Genomic DNA, 22,781 nt, shown 5'->3' with positions numbered 1-22,781 from the left:
TAATTTTACTTGGCTGGGTTGGGGGTGCAGTCAGGGGAGAGTCTCCTTGGAAGTAACACATAAGTTGAGACCTGAGAGAGAAACAGATGTTAACTAGGCAAAAACAGGTGGACGTCGAGGAGAGACGTGTGGAGGCCCCGTGAGTAAGAATAGTGATGAATCAACCGACGGTGATGGCAAGGTGTCTGGAGACAAGACGGGGATGTGGGTGCAGCAGACCGGGAAAAGCCCTACAGGCCAAGGAATCTGGATTTTTATCTTAATGACAATCAAAACCCCCTGAATAATTTTACACAGAAGAGTGACCATCAGATTTGCTTCTTTTAAAGACCACTTTCTAAAAGTGAATAGTGGTCCTGATGAGAGGACGTGGGTTGGACTTCGGCGACAGCCAGAGACAGAGAATAGATCTGTTAACTAGGACACAGAATCCAGCGCCAGAGTATGCCTGCCGAACGCACATGCAGATTCATTTCTAGAAATCTCACAGTAAGACATCTTTTGAAAGTACAAGCCTACAGTGATATGAAAAACCCTGCGAGGGACTTCCCTGGCGGTCCAGTGGTTAAGAATCTGCCTTCCAATGCAGGGGATGCAGGTTCCATCCCTGGGCAGGGAACTAAGATCCCACCTGTCGCAGGGCAATTAAGCCTGCATGCCGCAACTACTGAGGCCTTGCACTCTGGAGCCTGCATGCCTTAACTACTGAGCCTGTGCCACAACTAGAGAGCCCGCACACCACAACTAGAGAAGCCCACGTGCTGCAACCAGAGAAGTCTGCATGCCACGACAAAAGATCCTGCATGCCGCAACGAAGATCCCACATGCCGCAACTAAGACCTGACACAGCCTAATAAATAAATAATTTAATTAAAAAAAAAAACTCTGCGAGTTTAGTGTTATATTAAAGCGGAGCAAAGTGAAAAGTGCAAGTCTTGGGGACTAAATCCTAGTTCTGTTATTTCCTAGCTCTGTGCCCTTGGGCAAGTTACTAACATTTTCTGAGCCTCAGTTTTCCTACTTATAAAGCAGGGAAAATACATTCATTTTCAGAGTTTTGATAACTGAGTCAAATAAAGCATGCAACTGCCCGGAACACTGCCTGACACACAAGAATTTAAAAAAAAAAAGAAAAGAATCCCTCATTAACACTGCCTCACAGTGTACTACTGTTTTGTCAAACCTTTCCCATGTGTAATTACATGTTTTGGGAATCATAAGGTAACCTAGGCTATCTACGTTATAACAGAGTCTAAAAATACGGCATGAATTTTAAATGACTTACAGTATATATTTAATTTCACTAGGGGTGTATACATGTTAAAACTTTCTTTTTAAAATCCATTAAAGGGACTTCCCTGGTGGCACAGTGGTTAAGAATCCACCTGCCTACAAGCAGCTCATGCAGCTTGGTATCAAAAAAACAAACAACCCAATTCAAAAATGGGCAGAAGACCTAAATAGACGTTTCTCCAAAGAAGATATACAGATTGCCAACAAACACATGAAAGGATGCTCAACATCACTAATCATTAGAGAAATGCAAATCAAAACCACAATGAGGTATCACCTCATATCAGTCAGAATGGCCATCATCAAAAAATCTACAAACAATAAATGCTGGAAAGAGTGTGGAGAAAAGGGAACCCTCTGGCACTATTGGTGGGAATGTAAATTGATACAGCCACTATGGAGAATAGTATGGAGGTTCCTAAAAAAACTAAAAATAGAACTACCATACGAACCAGCAATCCCACTACTAGGCATATACCCTGAGAAAACCATAATTCAAAGAGTCAAGTACCACAATGTTCACTGCAGCTCTATTTACAATAGCCAGGACATGGAAGCAACCTAAGTGTCCATCAAAAGATGAATGGATAAAGAAGATGTGACACATATATACAATGGAATATTACTCAGCCATAAAAAGAAACAAAACTGAGTTATCTGTAGTGAGGTGGATGGACCTAGAGTCTGTCATACAGAGAGAAGTCAGAAAGAGAAAAACAAATACTGTACGCTAACACATATATATGGAATCTTAAAAAAAAAAAAAAAAAAAACGTTCTGAAGAACCTAGGGGCAGGACAGGAATAAAGATGCAGATGTAGAGAATGGACTTGAGGACACAGGGAGGGGGAAGGGTAAGCTGGGACGAAGTGAGACAGTAGCATAGACATATATACACTACCAAATGTAAAACAGATAGCTAGTGCAAAGCATCTGCATAGCACAGGAAGATCAGCTTGGTGCTTTGTGACCATCTAGAGGGTGGGAGCGAGACGCAAGGAGGAGATATGGGGATATATGTATACATATAGCTGATTCACTTTGTTATACAGCAGAAACTAACACAACATTGTAAAGCAATTATACTCCAATAAAGATGTTAAAAAAAAAAAAAGAATCCACCTGCCAATGCAGGGGACATGGGTTCAAGCCCTGGTCTGGGAAGATCCCACATGCCGCAGGGCAACTAAGTCCATGTGCCACAACTACTGAGCCTGCGCTCTAGAGCCCACGAGCAACAACTACTGAAGCCTGCGCATCTAGAGCCCATGTTCCGCAACAAGAGAAAAGCCAGCGCAATGAGAAGCCCACACACCACAACGAAGAGTAGCCCCCACTTGCTGCAACTAGAGAAAGCCAGCACGCGCGGAGCAATGAAGACTCAACACAGCCAAAAATAAATAAATAAATAAAGTCTCTTTTTTAAAAAATCCATTAAAAAAATTATCTTCAAAACATTAAAAACAATCTCTAGATTACTGAAATAATACATTCTCACCTCCTCAAGGGAAGATTCCAAATTCATTCCAAAAGCAACTCCCATTAGTCCAAAGAGCGAAAGAGAGAAGGTTCCCATGGTCAACTGTAGGTTCAACCTCATCATCACATTACGGTGGCTGGGGAGGAGAACAACTGCTTAGTTCAGAAGATCTTACCAACTACACGCAGCAAATTCACTAAATAGTCTACTAAAGACCACATGGATTAAACATACATCTTAAAAAAAAGACACTTCCATGTAGTAATTACAAACGATAATAATGGTATATTCCATGTAGTAATTACAAACGATAACGATGGTGTAATTCTTTCCAAAATGGAAAAACAAAGCTATCCTTAAAAGCTTTATTACTGTGTATTATTTTATAAAGAAAATACTTACTGATTGTTTTATACGATGCCTTCTTACCTGTCCAAGTTGATGAATATGATACTCTGTGAATCATCAATCAGTGCCCTAAGTTCCCGAGCTGCATTGGAAAGATCCTCAGCTAATCGGTAGTAGTTTTCCAACAGCAACTCCATCTCTTCTGCATGGTCAATCCCAGCACTGCTCTTTTCACTTTAATTAAAAGAGTTAACATAATTAACATGCCCCCAATACATGCATTATACATTTAGCACCACAGAACTTCCTGAATTAGTATAAAATATTCAGCTACCAGTGAAAAAACTACCCTTTGCCTTTACTATTATTGTGATTGAGGCCAGTCTGGAGTGGCTTTGCCAACTGATCCTAAACATGACACAGGTAGTTGAGGACACGGGTTCCATCCCTACAGAGGCCTGACTGTATTCCATGGCCCTGATTCCAGGGACGCTCATGCAATGCTACCAGTTACAGGAAAATGCAGACATGTGAATGCTGATGAATTAGTGCAAATCCCAAATCACTATCAGGTAAAACAAAACCAAAAATTAAAAATGAACATAAAGAGCATTTCCTTTCCAAGGTAAATATATAACATCATTTTCATATATGAAGTAAACTGTTTTTGAAAAATGTCAATACAGTCAGAGGGCTCAAGATGGCAGAGGAGTAGGACAGGGAGCTCACCTCCCACAAATACATCAACATGTGGAATGACACTCACAGAACACCTACTGAACACTGGCAGAAGACCTCAGACTTCCAAAAGGGCAAGAAAATCTCCACATAACTGGGTAGGACAAAAGAAAAAAAAAAGAGAGAGAGAGAAAGGAATCGGGAGGGGACCTGCTCCCAGGAGGGAGCTGTGAAAGAGGAAAGGTGTCTGCACACTGGGAAGTTCCCTCACTGGTGGGGAGATCAGCTGGGACAGAGGGGGAGCTTCAGAGCCTCGGAGGAGGGCACAACCAACAGTTTGTGGAGGGCAAAGCGGAGAGAGCCCCGCAGAGTCACTTGGTGCCGCTGCCTGGCACTCCCCAGCCTGAGACGGTCCTCCACTGGGGTGGGTGTGGGCTGGGTGCTGAGGCTCAGGCTTCGGAGGTCAGAACAGGGGAGAAGACTGGGGGTGGCTGCCTGAGGGGGCTAGGGTGTGGTGCGCCACCACTGAGGGAAGAAGCCTGGGACCCCCAGAGAGGTAGGGCACCACTGTTGGGGTGGGGGGCATGAGGAGAGGGGTGGGACCTCCATAGGAGCTTATTTCTCAGGCAGCAGGGCACCGCTTACATGAGCTTTGGGTGCGGGCACGAGCCACCACTGCCATCTCAGGCTCCAGAGGTGGGAGCAGCCTGCCAATGCCGAGGGTCTTGTGACCAGGCACCAACCGCTGCCCCTGACCTCCTGGGAGCGTGAGTGGGGCACGCACCTGCTCACCCTCTGACAAGGGGATAATGGCCAGCACACGCTGAGGAAACAGATGGCAAGCATCCAAACCAAAAGCAGCCCTCAAGCCAAAAAAATATTAAACCTACAAAAGCTAAGCAGGAATGCTCCCGCATATGAATAGCCCTCCAAGCCTACAGTAGATAATTGTTTCCCCTAAACGCAGAGTAAGAGAAATATAAGCAAAGTGAAGAAGCAGAGGAACCACTCCCAGTTAAAAGACCAAGAAAATTGCCCTGAAGGAACAAACAATGAAACAGACCTCTTCAGTCTAAAGACACCGAGTTCAAAGAGGAGGTAATGAAAATACTGAAGGAATTAAGAAAGGCTATCAACAGAAATGCAGATTACTGTAAAAAGGAACTAGAAACTATAAGGAGGAGCCAAGAAAAATTAGAAAATTCATTTGCTGAAACGAAAGCTAAGCCAAAGGCAATGAATAATGCAGAAAAATAAGTGATCTGGAAGACAGAATAATGGAAATTACCCAATCAAAACAGTAGACAGAAAACCAAATGAAAAAAAATGAAAGCAATGTAAGAGACCTATGGGATAATATAAAGCATGCCAATCTATGTATAATAGGGATTCCAGAAGGAGAAAAGGGGATTGAAAATGTATTCGAAGAAATTATGGCTGAAAACTTCCCACATCTAAAGAAGGAAACAGATATCCAGATACAAGAAGCACAGAGGGTCCCAAACAAAATGAACCCAAACAAACCTACACCAAGACATACTATAATAAAAATGGCAAAAGTTAAAGATAAAGAGAGGATTCCAAAGGCAGCAAGAGAAAAACAAAGAGTTAATTACAAGGGAATCCCCTTAAGGTTATCAGCTGATTTCTCCACAGAAACACTGCAAGCCAGAAGGGAGTGGCAAAATATATTCAAAGTTTTGAGAGGGAAAAATCTGCAAACTAAAATACTCTATCCAGCAAGATTATCATTTAGAATAGGAGGGGAAATAAAGAAGTTCTCAGACAAGCAAAAACTAAAAGAATACAGCAATACCAAACCTATCCTAAAAGAAATATTGAAAGGTCTTCTCTAAATACAAAAGAAGATATAGGAAAGGGGAAATCACAGTTGAAAAGTAAATCACTTAAGTTAGCCAGTATACACATCAAAAAGAAAAAAAAAAAAAAACCTACTGTGAAAGGATGATAAACACAAGAAACAGCAAAAGGATAAATACGAAGCTGTAAAAAAGGACATCAAAATCATAAAACGTGGGGAAGGAGAGTAAGAAAATGTAGATTCCTGTTTTTTAGAATGTGTTTGAGCTTATATGACTATCAGTCTAAAGCAAGCAGATATAGGAAGGGGTTAACATACTTGAAAAACAGGGCAACCACAAATCAAAAACATACACTAGATCCACAAAAACCAAAAAGAAGAGAACACAAGCATAAAATAAAAGGAAATCATCAAACCACAAAAAAGAAAAGGAACAACAACAAAAATCCATAGAATCAACTGGAAAACAAGGTTTAAAATGGCAATGGATACATATGTATCAATAATTACCTTAAATGTCAGTGGCCTGAATGCTCAAATCAAGACAGAGTGGCAGACTGGATAAAAAAACAAGAGCCTACAATATGCTGCTTACAAGAGACCTGTCTTAGGGCAAAGGACACACACAGATTGAAAGTGAGGGGATGGAAAAAGATATTTCATGCAAATGGAAATGACAAGAAAGCAGGAGTTGCAAAACTCATATCAGACTATAAAATACACTTTAAAACAAAGGCCATAAAGGAAAAGAACACTATATAATGGTAAAAGGATCAGTACAGGAAGAGGATTTTACAATCGTCAACATATATGCACCTAACATAGGAGCACCAAATCCATAAAACACTAACAGACATAAAGGAAGAAATTGACTGGAATACAAAAGGAGATTTTAACACCCCACACATCAATGGACAGATCTTCTAGATAATCAATAAGGCAAGAGAGATCCTAAATGATGGAATAGGACAGTTAGACTTAATTGATATTTTCAAGACATTACATCAAAAAAAACAAAAAACAAAAAACAGAATACACATCTTTTCAAGTGCACGTGGAACATTCTCTAGGATTGACCACATACTAGGGCACAAAACTAATAACCTCAACAAATTTAATAAGAGTATAGAAATCATTTCAAGCATCTTCTCTGACCACAACAGCATGAAACTAGAAATCAACCACAGGAAAAGAAATGAGAAAAAAATGATTATATGAAGACTAAACCATATGCTACTAAAAACCAATAGGTCAATGAGGAAATCAAAAAGGAAATTAAAAGGTACCTTGAGACAAACAACAATGAAAACACAACCACACAAAATCTATGGGATACAGCAAAAGCGCTTCTTAGAGGGAAGTTCATAGCGATACACGCCTTCCTCAAAAAAACAAGAAAACATCTCACCAACCTAACATACCACCTAACATACCAACCTAACATACCAGCTAAAAGAATTAGAAAAAGAAGAAAAACCAAAACCTAAAGTCAGCAGAAGGAAGGAAATAATAAATATCAGGGAGGAAATAAACTGAGATTAAAAAAACAATAGAAAAAAAATCAATAAAACCAAGAGCTGGTTCTTTGAAGGGGTAAACAAAATTGACAAACCTCTGGCCAGGCTCACCAAGAAAAAAGAGAGAACCCAAATAAGCAAATTAAGAAATGAAAAAGGAGAAATCTCAACCGATACCACAGAAATACAAAAACCCATAAGAGAATACTATGAACAATAATATGCAAACAAATTTGACAACCTAGAAGAAACGGACAACTTTCTAGAAACATATAGCCCACCAAAACTGAATCAAGAAGAAGTAGATAATTTGAACAGACTGATTCACTAGAAGTGAAATAGAATCTGTAAAAAAACAAAACAAAACAAGACTCCCTACAAACAAAAGTCTGGGACCAGATGGCTTCACAGGTGAATTCTACAAAACATACAAAGAAGAACTTATACCCATCCTTCTCAAACTCTTCCAAAAGACTGAAGAGGAGGGAACACTCCCAAAGACGTTCTATGAAGCCACCATCACCCTGATACCAAAGCCAAAGATACCACCAAAAAAGAAAATCACAGGCCAATATCTTTGATGAACATAGATGCAAAAATTCTCAACAAAACATTAGCAAACTGAATCCAACAACACATAAAAAAGATCATACTCCACAACCAAGCAGGATTCATCCCAAGTTCACAAGGATGGTTCAACATATGCACATCAATCAGTGTAATACACCACATAAAAGTAAAAAACCACATGATCATCTAAAGATGCAGAAAAAGCCTTTAACAAAATTCAAAATCCATCCATGATAAAAACATAGTAAAAGCCATTTATGACAAAACCAAAGACAGTATACTCAACAGTGGAAAGTTGAAAGCCCTTCCACTAAAATCTGGAACAAGACAAGGATGCCCACCCTCACCACTTCTATTCAACACAGTATTGGAAGTCCTAGCCACAGCCATCAGAAAGGAAATAAAAGGTATTCAAATTGGAAGGGAAGAGGTAAAATTGTCACTATATGCAGATGACATGATACCATATACATAGAAAACCCTAAGGACTCCACACAAAAACTACTAAATCTAATAAGTAAATTCAGCAAAGTAGCAGGATATAAGATTAACATTCAGGGGCTTCCCTGGTGGCGCAGTGGTTGAGAATCTGCCTGCTAATGCAGGGGACACGGGTTCGAGCCCTGGTCTGGGAAGATCCCACATGCCACGGAGCAGCTGGGCCCGTGAGCCACAACTACTGAGCCTGCGCGTCTGGAGCCTGTGCCCCGCAACGGGAGGGGCCGCGATAGTGAAAGGCCCGCACACCGCGATGAAGAGCGGTCCCCGCACCGCGATGAAGAGTGGCCCCCACTTGCCTCAACTAGAGAAAGCCCTCGCATGAACCGAAGACCCAACACAGCCAAAAATAAAATAAAATAAATAAATAAAGTAGCTATAAAAAAAAAAAAAAAAAAAGATTAACATTCAGAAATTGGTTGCATTTCTTTACACTAACAATGAAATATCAGAAAGGGAATGTAAAAAACAATACCTTTTAAAATCACACCAACAAACAAAAAAACCCTAGGAATAAACCTGAGCAAGGAGGTGAAAGACTCACATGCTGAGAACTATAAAACATTAATAAAGGAAATTAAAGAGGATTCAAAGAAATGGAAAGATATCCCATGCTCTTGGATTAGAAGAATGTTGCTAAAATGGCAATACTACCCAAAGCAATCTACAAATTTAATGAGATCCCTATCAAATTACCCATGACATTTTTCACAGAATTAGAAAAATAATCCAAAATTTATATGGAACCATAAAAGACCCAGAATTGCCAAAGCAATCCTGAGGAAACAAAAACAGAGCAGGAGGCATAACTCTTCCAGACTTCAGACAATACTACAAAGCTACAGTAAGCAAAACAATGGATCAATGGAACAGAATTGACAGCCCAGAAATAAACCCACACACCTACGGTCAGTTAATCGTCTACAAAGGAGGCAAGAATATAAACAGGAAAAAGTCTCTTCAGTAAGTAGTGCTGGGAAAGTTGGACAGCTGCATGGTAAGTCAATGAAGTTAGAACAAACCCTCACACCATGCAGAAAAATAAACTCAAAATGGCTTAAAGACTTAAACATAAGACACAACACCATAAAACTCCTAGAACAGAGCAGAGGCAAAACAGTATTTGACATAAATTGTACCAGTGTTTTCTTAGGTCAGTCTCCCAAGGTAATAGAAATAAAACCAAGAGTAAACAAATGGGACCTAATCAAACTTACAAGCTTTTGCACAGCAAAAGGAAACCATAAAAAAAACAAAAAGACAACCTATGGACTGTGAGGAAGTATTTCCAAATGATGAGGCTGACAAGGACTTAATTCCCCAAATAAACAAACTGCTCATGCAACTCAACAACAAAAACACAACCCAATCAAAAAATGGGCAGAAGACCTTAATAGACATTTCTCCAAAGAAGACATACAGATGGCCAGTAGGCACATGAAAAGATGCTCAACATCACTAATTATTAGAGAAATGCAAATCAAAACTACAATGAGGTACCACCTCACATCAGTCAGAATGGCCATCATTAAAAACTTTACAAATAACAAATGCTGGAGAGGGTGTGGAGAAAAGGGAACTCTCCTACACTATTGGTGGGAATGTAAATTGGTGCAGCCACTATGGAAAACAGTACGGAGGTTCCTCAGAAAACTAAAAATAGAACTACCATACGATCCAGCAATCCCAGTCCTGGGCATATACACCTGGACAAAACTATAATTCAAGAAGATACATGCACCTCTATGTTCATAGCAGCACTATACACAATACCCAAGACATGGAAACAACCTAAATGTCCATCAACAGATGAATGGATAAAGATGTGGTGTGTCTGTGTGTGTATATATACATATATATATATATGCGCGCACGCGTGCGCACACACACAATGGACTACTACTCAGCCATAAAAAAGAATGAAATAATGCCATTTGCAGCAACATGGATGGACCTAAAGATTATACTAAGTGAAGTCAGAAAGAAAAAGACAAATACCATATGATATCACTTATAAGTGGAATCTAAAATATGGCACAAATGAACCTATCTACAAAACAGAAACAGACTCACAGACATACAGAACAGACTTGTAGTTGCCAAGGGGGAAGGGGGAAGGGGGAAGAGGGGAGGGAGAGGGATGGACTGGGAATTTGGGGTTAGCAGATGCAAACTATTACATACAGAATGATAACAACAAGGTCCTACTGTATAGCACAGGGAACTATATCCATCCAATCTCCTGGGATAAACCACAATGGAAAAAAATATACAAAAAGAATGTATACATGTGTATAACTGAGTCACTTGGCTGTATAGCAGAAATTAGCACACATTGTAAATTATCCTCCCTACCAAGGAGGATAAGTGGGAATGAAGCACTCTGTAAAAGACACTTATAAAGCATATTAGAGATAAATTGGCCTAAGAAGCAAAGCAAGCAAGAGTTACAAGAGTGATCAAGTTTCTGCTACTATATCTAGCTGCTATAATATCAAGCGTTATAGAGCCCTTTTTATCTTAATCGTTCATTAGAATATAGATAACTAATTTCTCAAAATGTTGAAAAATCTGTACACACTACAGAAACTATGCACATTACAAAGGTGTATTAATCTCTGATACTGATCTGCAAAGTACAAAAATGAAATATTTGGGGTATTTAAAAAGTCAACATTTAAACTTGGGTGTGCACAAGAAGCGTAAATGATTCCTGAATTCATAAGAGATAAAAGGTTTATAAGATGAGAGGGGTTTTTTTTTTTTATAGAGTATTTGCAGTTTTGTGTGCTTTTTTTTTTTTTAATTTATTTATTTTTATTCATTTATGGCTGTGTTGGGTCTTCGCTTCTGTGCGAGGGCTTTCTCCAGTTGTGGCAAGCGGGGGCCACTCTTCACTGCGGTGCACAGGCCCCTCACCATCGCAGCCTCTCCCGCCGCGGAGCACAGGCTCCAGACGTGCAGGCTCAGCAATTGTGGCTCACGGGCCCAGCCACTCCGCGGCACGCGGGATCCTCCCAGACCAGGGCCCGAACCCGTGTCCCCTGCATTGGCAGGCAGACTCTCAACCACTGCGCCACCAGGGAAGCCCGAGAGCGTTTTTATATTAACCAGACTTAAGAATCTGTGCCAGTGTTTCTACTCGCCTCCCTGCACCCCACCCTTTCCCTCCTCTCTCCCGCTGAACTCTCCAGGTAAGTTATCTGGGTAGATGTGTATGTCACTTTGGTGGCCAGTCCTCTGAAGATAAAGGTAATGGTGCGTGTATAGTCAAAGCCCAGCATATTGTTGTATACACAGTGTGCACTTAATATCTCCTCATTAAATTCAATCAGATGCAATATGGTACAGGAAACAGTGAAATAACTGGGGATGCAAAGTGCCTACATCCTCTATCCCAGAAAAATGTTGTGTCCTCCCTAAAAAGTCATCCTGAAAAGACAAACAACTGATCCTAAGAGAGAAACTAACAAAGCATGACTGTCTGCTTACAAGACTTGTGGGTCACTCCACTTTGTCAGACAGAGCTCTTCCAGCAACTCTTCTTCATCCAAGATCTCCAAAATGGACTCTTTGAAGATTTTAATATCTGTTTCTAACTCTGACAGGCTGTAAGAGTAGTTGCATAGAAACGATCAATAAAATAAACCTATAAAAATATTTCCCTACAAGAATAGTGCCTTTTTAGTGTCTTATCAAGTAGATCCACTTACAAATTCATGGTAAACACTGATTTGTAAAAAAAATTTTTTTATATTTATGCACTCTGAGAATCAATTCCCAATCCCAAAACTACATTAAGTGGTAAAATTAACCAATGATATAATTTTCAGCATATATTATTTATCTCAGAAACATATAATCACTGTGATTTAAGCTCTGGGCTTAGAAATTTATCTTTACTCTTAATAAGTATGGCAGTGATGAACAGACTATTTACTTTTAATTCATAAAAACATCCTAATATTTTCAGACAAAGAACTACTGATTCAGGAATTTTAACTGTTAACTCCTGAATGGATTTTTAGGGGGTACAAATCCTGAGGGCATGTTCATTCAGTCTGTAATATAAATTAAAATATTATCCTTAAATTCTGGAATGCATTATGATAAACAAAAAAACCCATGGACCTTGGAGGGAAAGAAAATTGGATTTGAGTCTAGATTTGCTATTTAGTAGCTGTTAAAGTTTAGACAAGTTACTTAGACCTCAGTTTTCTTATCTTCAAAATGAGGACCATGTCAACAGGATTGCTGACAGGATGAGATGACATCACACACATAAAAGAGACTGATACAGCATTTCATGCAAAATAGCTTTTCAATAAACATTAGTTTGTGTGCCCCCTTTAGCTCAACTTCCCACCTAGGCTACTTTCTTACTTTAAAGTTATGAAAGACAGTGAAAACCAAATATGGAAATGAAGGTACTGAGAGTAAGTCACAAAGTAAAAAAATGTCATTACCACTAGCAAGACTAGTTGGTATTTTTAAAACAGCTAAGAATTACACTAATTTTGGACCTGAATTTACGTTAAACATTTCACTGTTAAGACTACTGAAAGAGAAGTTTAAGACATTTGTGTCTAACTCCCAACTTGGTAAATCACCCTTATTTACCTTTTGCCATTTTGTAGTAAGATGTGCAGTTTGCTTCTGTCTATGGAAGAATGTTTGGGATCCACTAAAGCTTCCAATGTCTCAAGGATCAGTGGTTGCAAAATGCTAAGTTTCCCCTGAAGAGTGTTGATCTAGATAACAACATGACCTTTCATAAGAATTAAAACAATCTTTTTAGAATACTCAGGGTCAGTGAATCCTCTGATTAAATACAGAAATCTGTAATAGCTAGGAAGGCTGGTAACATTTCAGAACATGGTCACTGCTGGAATGCCCATCCCAGATGATTAAAAACTAGACGTCCTAGGTTAAAAGATAACCATGCATAATGTTGTTAGTAAGCTCCCATTTGGTTGCTAGGGAATTAACTCCCATAAGACTCTTCCCCCTACAGACACCAGACACTTATTATGAAAGGAATGGAGGACTGATTAAAAGAAAAGCTGCCGTTCTTTGGTTAAAACATAAACTTTACATCTGGTAAACAATACATATGTTCTTTGTAAATAGGATACAATTCAAAACTCCTATGAACAAGGCTCTTTTGAAAACCAAAACATACCTTAAACTTTACGAAATAAACTTGAAAAGTCAAAAGTGTATTTATTATTCGGGTTAATATAGGCACAGCAGGAATCAATCAGCAGGTATACATTGATACAGCTATACTAGTTCTTAAAATATTAAAATTCTTCCATACCTGTTGGTAAACAGCATAAGAGCAGCTGAATTAAGCAGTAAGATTAATTAATAATGTAAATTCCAACATATACTATCCATCCCAGCATTAGCTCCTGAGAGCTTAGTCAGTCTGTGTAGCTTGCCACTGACTATTGTTTATACCTTCGTTTCTTTCCATTTTTTCCCTGCTTAGTAACTGGGCTTCAACTAGACACCATCTCATTGGCTGGCACCAGCTGGTGCTATTGCCTCATTAACCTGAGTAAGGAACAGAGCCATCTCCTACTCCCTCAGTAGAGCAAGGCAGACAAAGAAGGGTGCCAGGTTCCACCAACCCCCCCCTCCCGCCACCTCATGTCCCCTTTACTCTCCCCTCTTCTTCTCCCACTCTGGCTAGCATGCTCATGGCACTGACTCTTGCATGTAGCCAGGTCCTGAACAGTACTATCCTGACTAATAGGGGGAAGAAAAGATGATGAAAGATTTGTTGGGGCCAGGAAAGCAGTGACCATCCTTGTTCAGAGCCTGACAGGATCCTCAGACACCCAATGATGATCAACTTAAAGGAGGAATCGTAAGAATTGTACACGGTTCCTATGTCAAACTAGGTCTCAGACACAGGCATCATTTAGCTAGCTCAAACAAAGGATTATACAAACAAATCAAAGAATGATCTGGAAACTATCAGAATGATTTGATGAAAGATTCGTGCTATAATATTTATCATGTGCAAGCAGTTACACAACAATTTAGTTAGAGAATAAAATGGAGTACAGTTAAAACCTTTTGATATGTTCATTTATATCATATTTAGGGTAAGTATTTTGAATTAGCATCCCCGAATACACTTATTAAAATTGAACAACGGATAGACAACCTGAAATGTGCTTCACTGAACGTCATAACATGGCTGTCAAAGAGACTCTATGTATACCATACCTAGAGACTTTAGATCTATTTGTTTGGGTCACAAAGTTTAAGAATTAAGTACTTTCTGCATATAAGACCCTATAAGAAATGTTTTTATTTGGGGGGAGGGTGTGGTTAGGGAAAGTGCTATTAAAACAATACCAATGTGTCTTCCTCCTCAGTAGCACTGTAAAACCAGAAAACGTTCAAGAAGCTAAATAAAAACAGGCTTACCCGATATTGCAGGAGTGCTTCTATAGCTCTAAATTCAAAAGGTAAAGGGTATGTGACAAGTTGACCCTCTCCAGCCAACTGTGAAGGGAGTTCCCGGAACAGCCACTGCTCTAAATTTAAATTACGATAATCTAGTATCAGAAGACACTCTGGAGTTATCACAGCTTTCAAATACTGGGGGGAGAAAAAACAAAAAACATATATATATATATATATATATACATACACACACATATATATATATGTACACACACACACATGCACATGTAAGTTGTAGAGTTGTAGGGAAAAAATAACCTTAATAGGATTTAATACTCTATTAATTTTGGACTAAGCCTAAACCAAATCACTGTTCATTTGGTTTTTCAAAAAAAGTCAAGACTTTTTTTTTAAAGAGAGGAAGCCTAAAATAAATCCAAGTCTTGATACCTCTAACTCAGTCTCAACAGAACTAGAATTAAACAAATTATGTATTTATTAGGACTTCCAGGGTGATCATGAGAAATATAGAGAACAAAGGAAACAAGATAAGGTCTTCTTAAAAGTCAGGTATTCAGCAGACTTTTAGAAAAGATTTAGCTTAATCATGATTAGTTTGGCTGAAATGGGAAAGTTTCCTTTTTAAAATATCACCAAAACACATTAAGCTAATTCAAAATGATAAAGATAAAATGTATCCTTAGTGCTCTAATTTAGAACACTATGAAATTAAAAATTTATTCTAAAAAGAAAGACTGACGTCTTTTATGTTAGAAAAGTAACACAGAAGAGTAGTAGCCTGTGGCCACTGTATTAGTGATATAAAAATCAGAAATTTTTCTTTCCCATTTTCCCCATTTTACAGCTGACCCTTGAACAACACTGGCGTGAACCATGCGGGTCCACTTACGTGCAGATTGTTTTCAGTAGTAAATACCGCAGTACTACACTACCTGTGGTTGGCTGAATCTGAGGATGTGCAACAGCAGATATGGAGGAACCGTGACTATAAGTTACATGTGGATTTTTGACAGTGTGGAGGTTCAGCGCCCCCAACCCCCATGTGGCTCAAGGGTCAACTACAATATGAACGTGTTTATTCAGAAAAGTTGAAAAATTACACAGTGAATACCTATACACATACCAATTCAATGATACGATTAACATTCTGCTGAATTTGCTTTATCACATACTTCTCTATCTCTTCATTAAAGAGGTACTGTTTTGAAGGGTGCTAGCTATTGATAATAAAAGTGAAGAATGTGTTTTGGAGAAAAATCACTTGGGAAAAGACTGCTTCCCTTTTTAATGTTTTAAAAAGTTAATTCTAGATAAATTGACAAAAACCTGCCATCAAAGACTTCTTGAAGAAAGCAAGTCTCATGTCCACTGCAGGGCCGGTACCATTGACAACTGCGTCCCCTCATCTATGTCCAAACCTTAAACGTTAGCCCACCAAAATAACTTAAAGCTTTCCATAAAAATAAAAAATTAAATTAAGATGATAAACTTTAAAGGATATTCTTAGGCTATTAGGAAAACCAGAATATATTCTTAGTAGCTGAAGTTACGCTACAATTACACATAACCGTATATGACTGAAAATGTCTATTATAAATCAAGATTCTTTCTCTTATTTCAGAAACTAGAGACTAAATTCAAACAGTGAGAATGGAGACCGAAGTCAGATCTTTTCCATCATAAACAGAGCAGTGCTATGCCTGCTGAGCATATGTATATAATCCACGTAAAATGAGTTTTACTCTTAACAACATGTTATATTATAAAATATTCTATGTTTCACATAGCTATTTTTATTACGAAATTACTTTTAACCTAGTTATTGATCAAGATAGTTACGAAGTAACTTTTATAAGACTGCAGTGGAGAAATGTATATGGAATAAAATCCTTTACCTCCATTCTCATGATAATCCTATTGTTTCTGGTTGTGATACTCATTAAATGCTGAAACCTCAAATCTCTGGCTTGAAGACCTAATTCTTGATATAAATCAGTTTTCTTCCTTTCTATAAAAGAAACATGTTCAATAAAAAGAGTGGGTAAACCAATATACCGAAAAGTTTAGATTTTTATATCAGAGTACCCCTCCCACCACCAAGATAATCTTCTATTACTACCAGAAACAAGAGCTAAAATGGGTATTTTTAATACCCATTTCTACCTCAAAAACATACTCAGGCTAAATCTGGTCAAACTAATTTTTCTCTTCTCCTTTTAACCACACTTCATAAAATTTCTCTGTATTTAGAAAAGCCCTTTGGGACCAATATAAAAACCATAGCTATACATCATTGGAATTTACAGTATCAATCTCTAGCTCTAGATTCATGGATTTTTAAATATGAACTGTATAGAACTACAGTTCTATTTTCTATTTTTTCCTTACTACATTATCAACTTCAGCATTTTAAATCTATGAACAGACAAGTTCAATTTTCTTTGTTCTTGGACTAATACAAAACGAGAAAATAAAGTCAGTTCTCACACTAGATTCTCCTACCTGAAAACTAAATTTATTACCTAAGAGAAAGCAAAACAGATGAAGAAACTCAAGAAATGATGCTGGTAATACTAGCATCTATTCTTGTAATATCAAGCCACACCTGTGATAGAGCTCTAAGTAGAACCACCTTTTGAAGGAGATGCCGAGCCAAAAAACGCCCAAAATACTCCACTAGGATCTTAGCAACAGCAGGAACAGGACCACGGGGTAGGAAGGACATGGGAGACCTGAAACCTGCACCTGAGGTCAGACAGTAAAGTAATGCTTGGTTTCATTTAAAAAAGTAACCGTCCATGAGAGCCATCACTGGCAGAGTTCCATCTGACTGCCATCCAGTGCCCTGTCCCTTCTGTCTGCTGTCACCCACTGCTACTGCAATAACAGTGGTATTATGTGATTCTCTGCCTTCAACATGGTACAGGAGGAGAGGGACATGAGGACCGGGGCAGTGAAAGGGAGACTCAGGAAGAGAAACAAAAGGGAGAAGAGTGCTTCTCTCTGAGCTGCACACCAGCCTACGCTCTTCCTTTAACATCCTGTTCCAGTGAAAGTGGCCTCCTGAAACAACAACAACACAGGTCAGGTGTTGCCAGTTCCAATTAGGACAGATGGGCAAGTGCTGAAAAAGATCTCCTTCAACACATCCATATACGCAAAGAATATTCTACTCAAAATATTATAATTTCTTGACTTCCAGTGGGTTCACTCATTCATTGATGAGTGATTTAAAAGAAAATTACAAATACTCACCAAAAGAAGTAACCTTTCCCCCTTTGTCAAATTTTGTCTGGAGAGAGATAATAAAATATTATTTTCTCCCAAATCAGTACATTATTTATGGTATCATATCATACGGTATTATAATTCTCCCAAATACTGAAATACAGATAAAAACTATAACTGCCCTTAAGTTAAATTCAGTTATGAGTTAAGGGTCAAAAAAAAAAAATTCCCTTTCCCTTTGCTAGGACAAATCTGACCTTGGATTAACTTTCTAACTGGGTTCCCTGGGAGATCTGATAAAGGAGTGTCAGTTGTGTTAATAGGCAACAACGCTTATGGTAAAAGTGCCCAATGACTGGTAGACAGACTGCTCTGGACTGGAAAGACTAAGAACAGACTACAGACACCTGTTGGGAAGCCATGGTTCTGCCTTTCCCGAGTGTAGTGGTTCTTGTAACTGACTATGCTCCTTGTGGGAGCCCTGGATGTGTCTCTGGGATGGTTACAAGATACTGGCACTAGAGGGCCTTGGGATCCTAAGCCGAGGTGGATCTCACACCCACATTTGAGAATATCCTCTCCTCTCACCTGAGCTGTCACACAGGGGGCCACAGGAGCCCCTGCATGGCTGTAAGGACTTCTTTTGAAGAGAAAACACCTAATGCTGCCCTTCTGCACGTCCTATCCTTTATCCTTTTGAACAGACTGGGACCAAGTGTGGCTTATCTGGTGAATCTAAGTATCTATGGGAGGCTATGAAGTCTCTCTGGTGGGTGTTGCAGAATCAATAAATGTTTACAAAAAGACCTCTTCTGAGAGTTTAAAAAGAGGACACAATGCAGAAACTGTACTTATTTCCTATAAAGCAGAGGGAAGGTTTTCCTGTAATACTTGTCCATAGTCAAGTTTGAAGATGTCAAATAATATTTAATGAATCACTAGGTACTGGGCTGTGTTAATTACTATTAAATATGCATTTTCAGGAAGACACACTCTAAGATACAGTTGTAGGTCCAAGTCCTGGGTTATTACCATGGAAAATACACATGCTGTGTTAATAATAACACAATAAAACCTCACAATATATATTTCAGCTTGCTTCTCATGAGCAAAGATAAGATCAACAGGATTATATGAGTATCATAAAACATCAGAGTTCAAGGGAAATTTACATCAAGGGAAGCTTTATGTTTTGTGTAATACACACTAGCTTTCCTCCTTACACTTATTTCACAAATATATACATCTGCTGCAGAAAATTTGAAAATAAAGATAAATAAAACTATTTGGTCACAAATTTTTAGAGAAAATCATGCTAATATTTTACTGAATGTCCTTCCAGACTTTTTCCTATTAAATATATTCATGTTACACACACTTCTTTGCAGTCTTCCCTCCACCTTCAAGTTAACAATGTATGGTGAATATTTTTGCATCTCAGTATTTACATTTTTTCCTTAATGGGATTTTTTTGATTTAAAAAAAAAAACATGAGATCATACAAACTGATTTTTAAAAAAAAATGTTTACCTTGTAATGTAACTCACATTATTTCAAATAGCATCAACTGATTTTAAGTGCTCTTGGTAGACAATGATTTCACCTGCAAAGAACCTTCTTTCAATATTTAACATCTGATTTTGTACTGTTAATTAAACTGGCTAACTCTTCCAGAACAGTGAATAACAGTGATAACCCCCAGAACTACGTGTAAAAGTTATCTTGTTCTGTATAGTTGATAAAGAAAAGTTCTTATGTTAGTAAGCCTAAATAATAAGGATGATATATAATGGCTAATATACACTGAATGCTTACCATGCATGAGGTATTATTTTTAAGGGTTTTACATATGTGAGTTAATTTAAATCTCACAATTCTATAAGGTGGGTACTTTTACCCCCAAGTATACAGATGAGAAAACTAGGGCACAAAGATGTTATCATAACTTGTCCAAGTCCATCCAGTTAGTAAGAGACAGAGTTGAGATCTGAATTTAGAAACTCTGGCTCAGAGCAAGCACTTTATTTTTCTCTCTCTAAATATGTGTGTGTGTGAGACACACCATTTGTGTTATTTTATTCAGTTTTTTTCCTGAAAAAAAGAGAAAGCTGCAGAGATCATGACCCTTCAAAGCATGCACTCTCAGCTAATACACTGTGCTGCCCTCAAAATGCTTCTGCATATAGTACGTTGCATAGCACAGGTTCAAGCCGTTTTGTAATTAACAGCCTTCAAGGACTTCTAAATAGATTTCTGGAGAAATCTTCAGTATTCAAATAGGAAGCTCTGAATTGTGATTTGAGCCACCTGTTCTAGTATTAAAAGATGAGCTCTACAGTCATTAGCAAAGTTTCAAGAGTGCTGTGAAGCAAACCTAGCTGGTACTCAGGTCACTGGCTAAGCAAAAGACAATGACTTATAAGTATAAGGATTCATTATAAAACAAAGTAAGTAATATTATCAAACGGACCACACAAACTCACCACAGTAAACACCGGGGCTACACTGGCTAAAGTGGCTTGAGAGACATCAGAAGTTCTAAACTGGTGAATTTCACCTGAAAAACGAAGCAGAGAATTCCTTATGATCATATGATTGGTTTTCACATATAGCTAAGATACAATTCTCACAGTATGTGGAGGTCTTCAGACTATTTTACTATGTTTTGAATCTTTTTCCTAGAGGGAAAATAAGAAACACTCTTGTTAATATTTGTAGATGATAATGTTAGGTTTGGCAATGAATGAGTAGCTTAGGTGAGGCATTAGAATAATCTATGGAATCCAATCACCGCTTTTCCTTTCTAAGTATTATTGATATCTTATAGTTGGATGAATAAGTGTATAACAATGTTCTGAGATTAAAATAAAATGTCCATTCTTTTTTGCCTAGTTTAGAAAGGCTCTTCAGGCAAGTTACATTGGTACAGTTTAGAAAACATACATTCCAAGAACCACCTGACATTTCAGCATTTCAATATCAGGATTATTTGACCTATAAATTATGAAACCTACTGATTTTACTTCTATGTATTGACTTCTTTTTCACAGATATACTTTAGAGTGAACATACTTATGAAATAACCTACTGCACTGGAATGGAGACCCCAGTGAACTGGAATAAAGACAAATCTTTATTTGAAAATAAACCTATTTAAAACATGTGATTTAAACTGAGCTGAAGTGAGCTCTCGAGCATAACCAAATAAATTTAATGCCTGACAAAGGACACTGTTCAAAATACTAAACATAAGAGGAATGAACAGAATTCCTATCTACAGAACGTGTAGATATATTCTCATTTCTGATCTTATTCCTTCCTATTACATTTAAAGACATGTAATTTGTTACCACCTGAGGTTTGTTGGTTCCCTTCTACAAAATGCAAACTATGTTATGAGGGTCAGCTGAATAAAGGTTAAAGAGCTACACATCAGCATTTCCTAATCAGTCACAAGTTAGATAAAATGTTACCATCTAATGTTTTGTCCTAAAACATTAGATGGGCTGAACCTGGGTTCCCAGGGATTTACCAAACAAAGAAGGGAATATGAAATGTAACCCAATTTGGAAAGAGTCTCCTAATGGGTACGGGGAAGAAGGTGGAGATGGTGAGTTACTTCGGGAGCATTTTGAGAGTACAACTGAGAAACCTGAGGACATTTTTTGCGAAGCCATATATTTTAATGCCTTTTGTTTCTCAGCAATATTAGCACCCACACTGTCACATCTGTGAAAATGTCAACGTATTACCGTCATGCTCTATCATTCAGGGGAAAAAAAATAACTCAAATTTCAACCCCTCTCCCCCCCATCTCCTGACTCCTTCTGGCTGGCTGGTTACACAGTACTTGGGAAAAAAGTCAGATCTTTCTCAGAAGCAACTCTTCCCACTAAGTTTCAAAGTCTTCAGCCTCACTTCTAGGTGCGTCCCCACCCCTTACCTGAGCAACGGGACAAAGGTATAAATGTGTCCGTCCATAAGGAAGAGACAGAAGACAGGGAAGATACTTAAAAAAATATTTCAGGTAGATAAGCCTAATCTTAGCTTCAGCACTATGATGACAGATAAGAGCGAAACTCTTTAAAAAAAATCTTTTCACAAGCGCACTTAAGCCTGGAGATTTGCAGCTGGGCGGTGGGAAAGACAGAGGCCTGTCGGGTCGGGCTCTAGCTGGTCACAAGGCGCAGTGCTCAGTCGCGTTCGGAGCTGGTGGGACGCAGCTCGGCCCACGGACCTGTGCAAGGGGACAAGAGCCGGGCGCCCAAGGGCGGACCTGGAGACCGAGGCCGGAGAAGCCACAGCCACGTGGGCTCCGGTGGTCGGGTCGGGGCCCTGGGATCACGGCAAGCCCGGCGTCCCGGGGCTGCGGGGCGGAGAGGGGAGTACCTGCCGTGGGGAGCCGGCGGGGCCCGTACAGCGGCGCGGCCCACCTCCTTCCGAGCAGTTCGGCGGCGCGGCCGCAGGCGGCAACGGAGCGAGTCCCGGGGGTCAAGCCCAAGGCCAGAGCGCACAGGGTGCGCCGGGGCAACCTCACCGCGCGGGGCAGGAGCTGGGCCAACCTCCGCAGGCATTCCATGGCGCTGGAACGAGGAGGAGGCAGCTGCAAGACCCCAGCCCTTCATACCTGACGGCAGCGGAGCAGCCGGCTATTCGCGACCTCGCGCGAGCGCCCAAGCTGCGGCCCCTGCCTACCGGGCATGCGCGGAGCGCGCCTGCGTCTAATTTCTCGCGCATGCTCGGAAGGTGCCTTTGGGTGGGCATCTCGTATCCCTCGGCCAATCGGAGTTTGTCTCCTACACCTGAGTCTGTACCTGTAAAGCGTGTAGGGACCGGCTCGGGGGGGCGGGGCGCGTTTACCTGCGTGAGTCGAACTCTCTAACCTAGATTCGACCCATAGGGC

General features: G+C 39.4%; 1 protein-coding gene across 4 annotated transcripts in view; it reads right to left on the bottom strand.

Annotated features, from left to right (window-relative positions):
- The window catches only part of MRS2 (magnesium transporter MRS2), a 31,994-nt gene extending 9,426 nt beyond the window's left edge, over positions 1 to 22,568 (bottom strand). For all 4 annotated transcript variants that reach the window (XR_005021811.1, XR_005021812.1, XM_036868509.1 and 1 more), the window contains exons 1-9: positions 22,268 to 22,568; positions 20,362 to 20,435; positions 17,906 to 17,942; positions 16,546 to 16,658; positions 14,651 to 14,824; positions 12,827 to 12,957; positions 11,699 to 11,815; positions 3,203 to 3,355; positions 2,792 to 2,909 (exon numbers count right to left, since the gene is read on the bottom strand). Coding sequence is in view for 2 of the 4 variants with exons in the window: in XM_036868509.1 (XP_036724404.1) it covers positions 2,792 to 2,909; positions 3,203 to 3,355; positions 11,699 to 11,815; positions 12,827 to 12,957; positions 14,651 to 14,824; positions 16,546 to 16,658; positions 17,906 to 17,942; positions 20,362 to 20,435; positions 22,268 to 22,457 (1,107 nt within the window). In the remaining 2 variants the exon portion in view is untranslated. The remainder of the gene's footprint in view (positions 1 to 2,791; positions 2,910 to 3,202; positions 3,356 to 11,698; positions 11,816 to 12,826; positions 12,958 to 14,650; positions 14,825 to 16,545; positions 16,659 to 17,905; positions 17,943 to 20,361; positions 20,436 to 22,267) is intronic.
- Between the last annotated feature and the right edge of the window lie 213 nt (positions 22,569 to 22,781).

The sequence above is a fragment of the Balaenoptera musculus genome, chromosome 11 (assembly GCF_009873245.2).
Source record: "Balaenoptera musculus isolate JJ_BM4_2016_0621 chromosome 11, mBalMus1.pri.v3, whole genome shotgun sequence".
NCBI lineage: Eukaryota > Metazoa > Chordata > Mammalia > Artiodactyla > Balaenopteridae > Balaenoptera > Balaenoptera musculus.
Note: the sequence above shows the minus strand (reverse complement) of the source record. Positions and strands in the feature narration are given on the sequence as shown.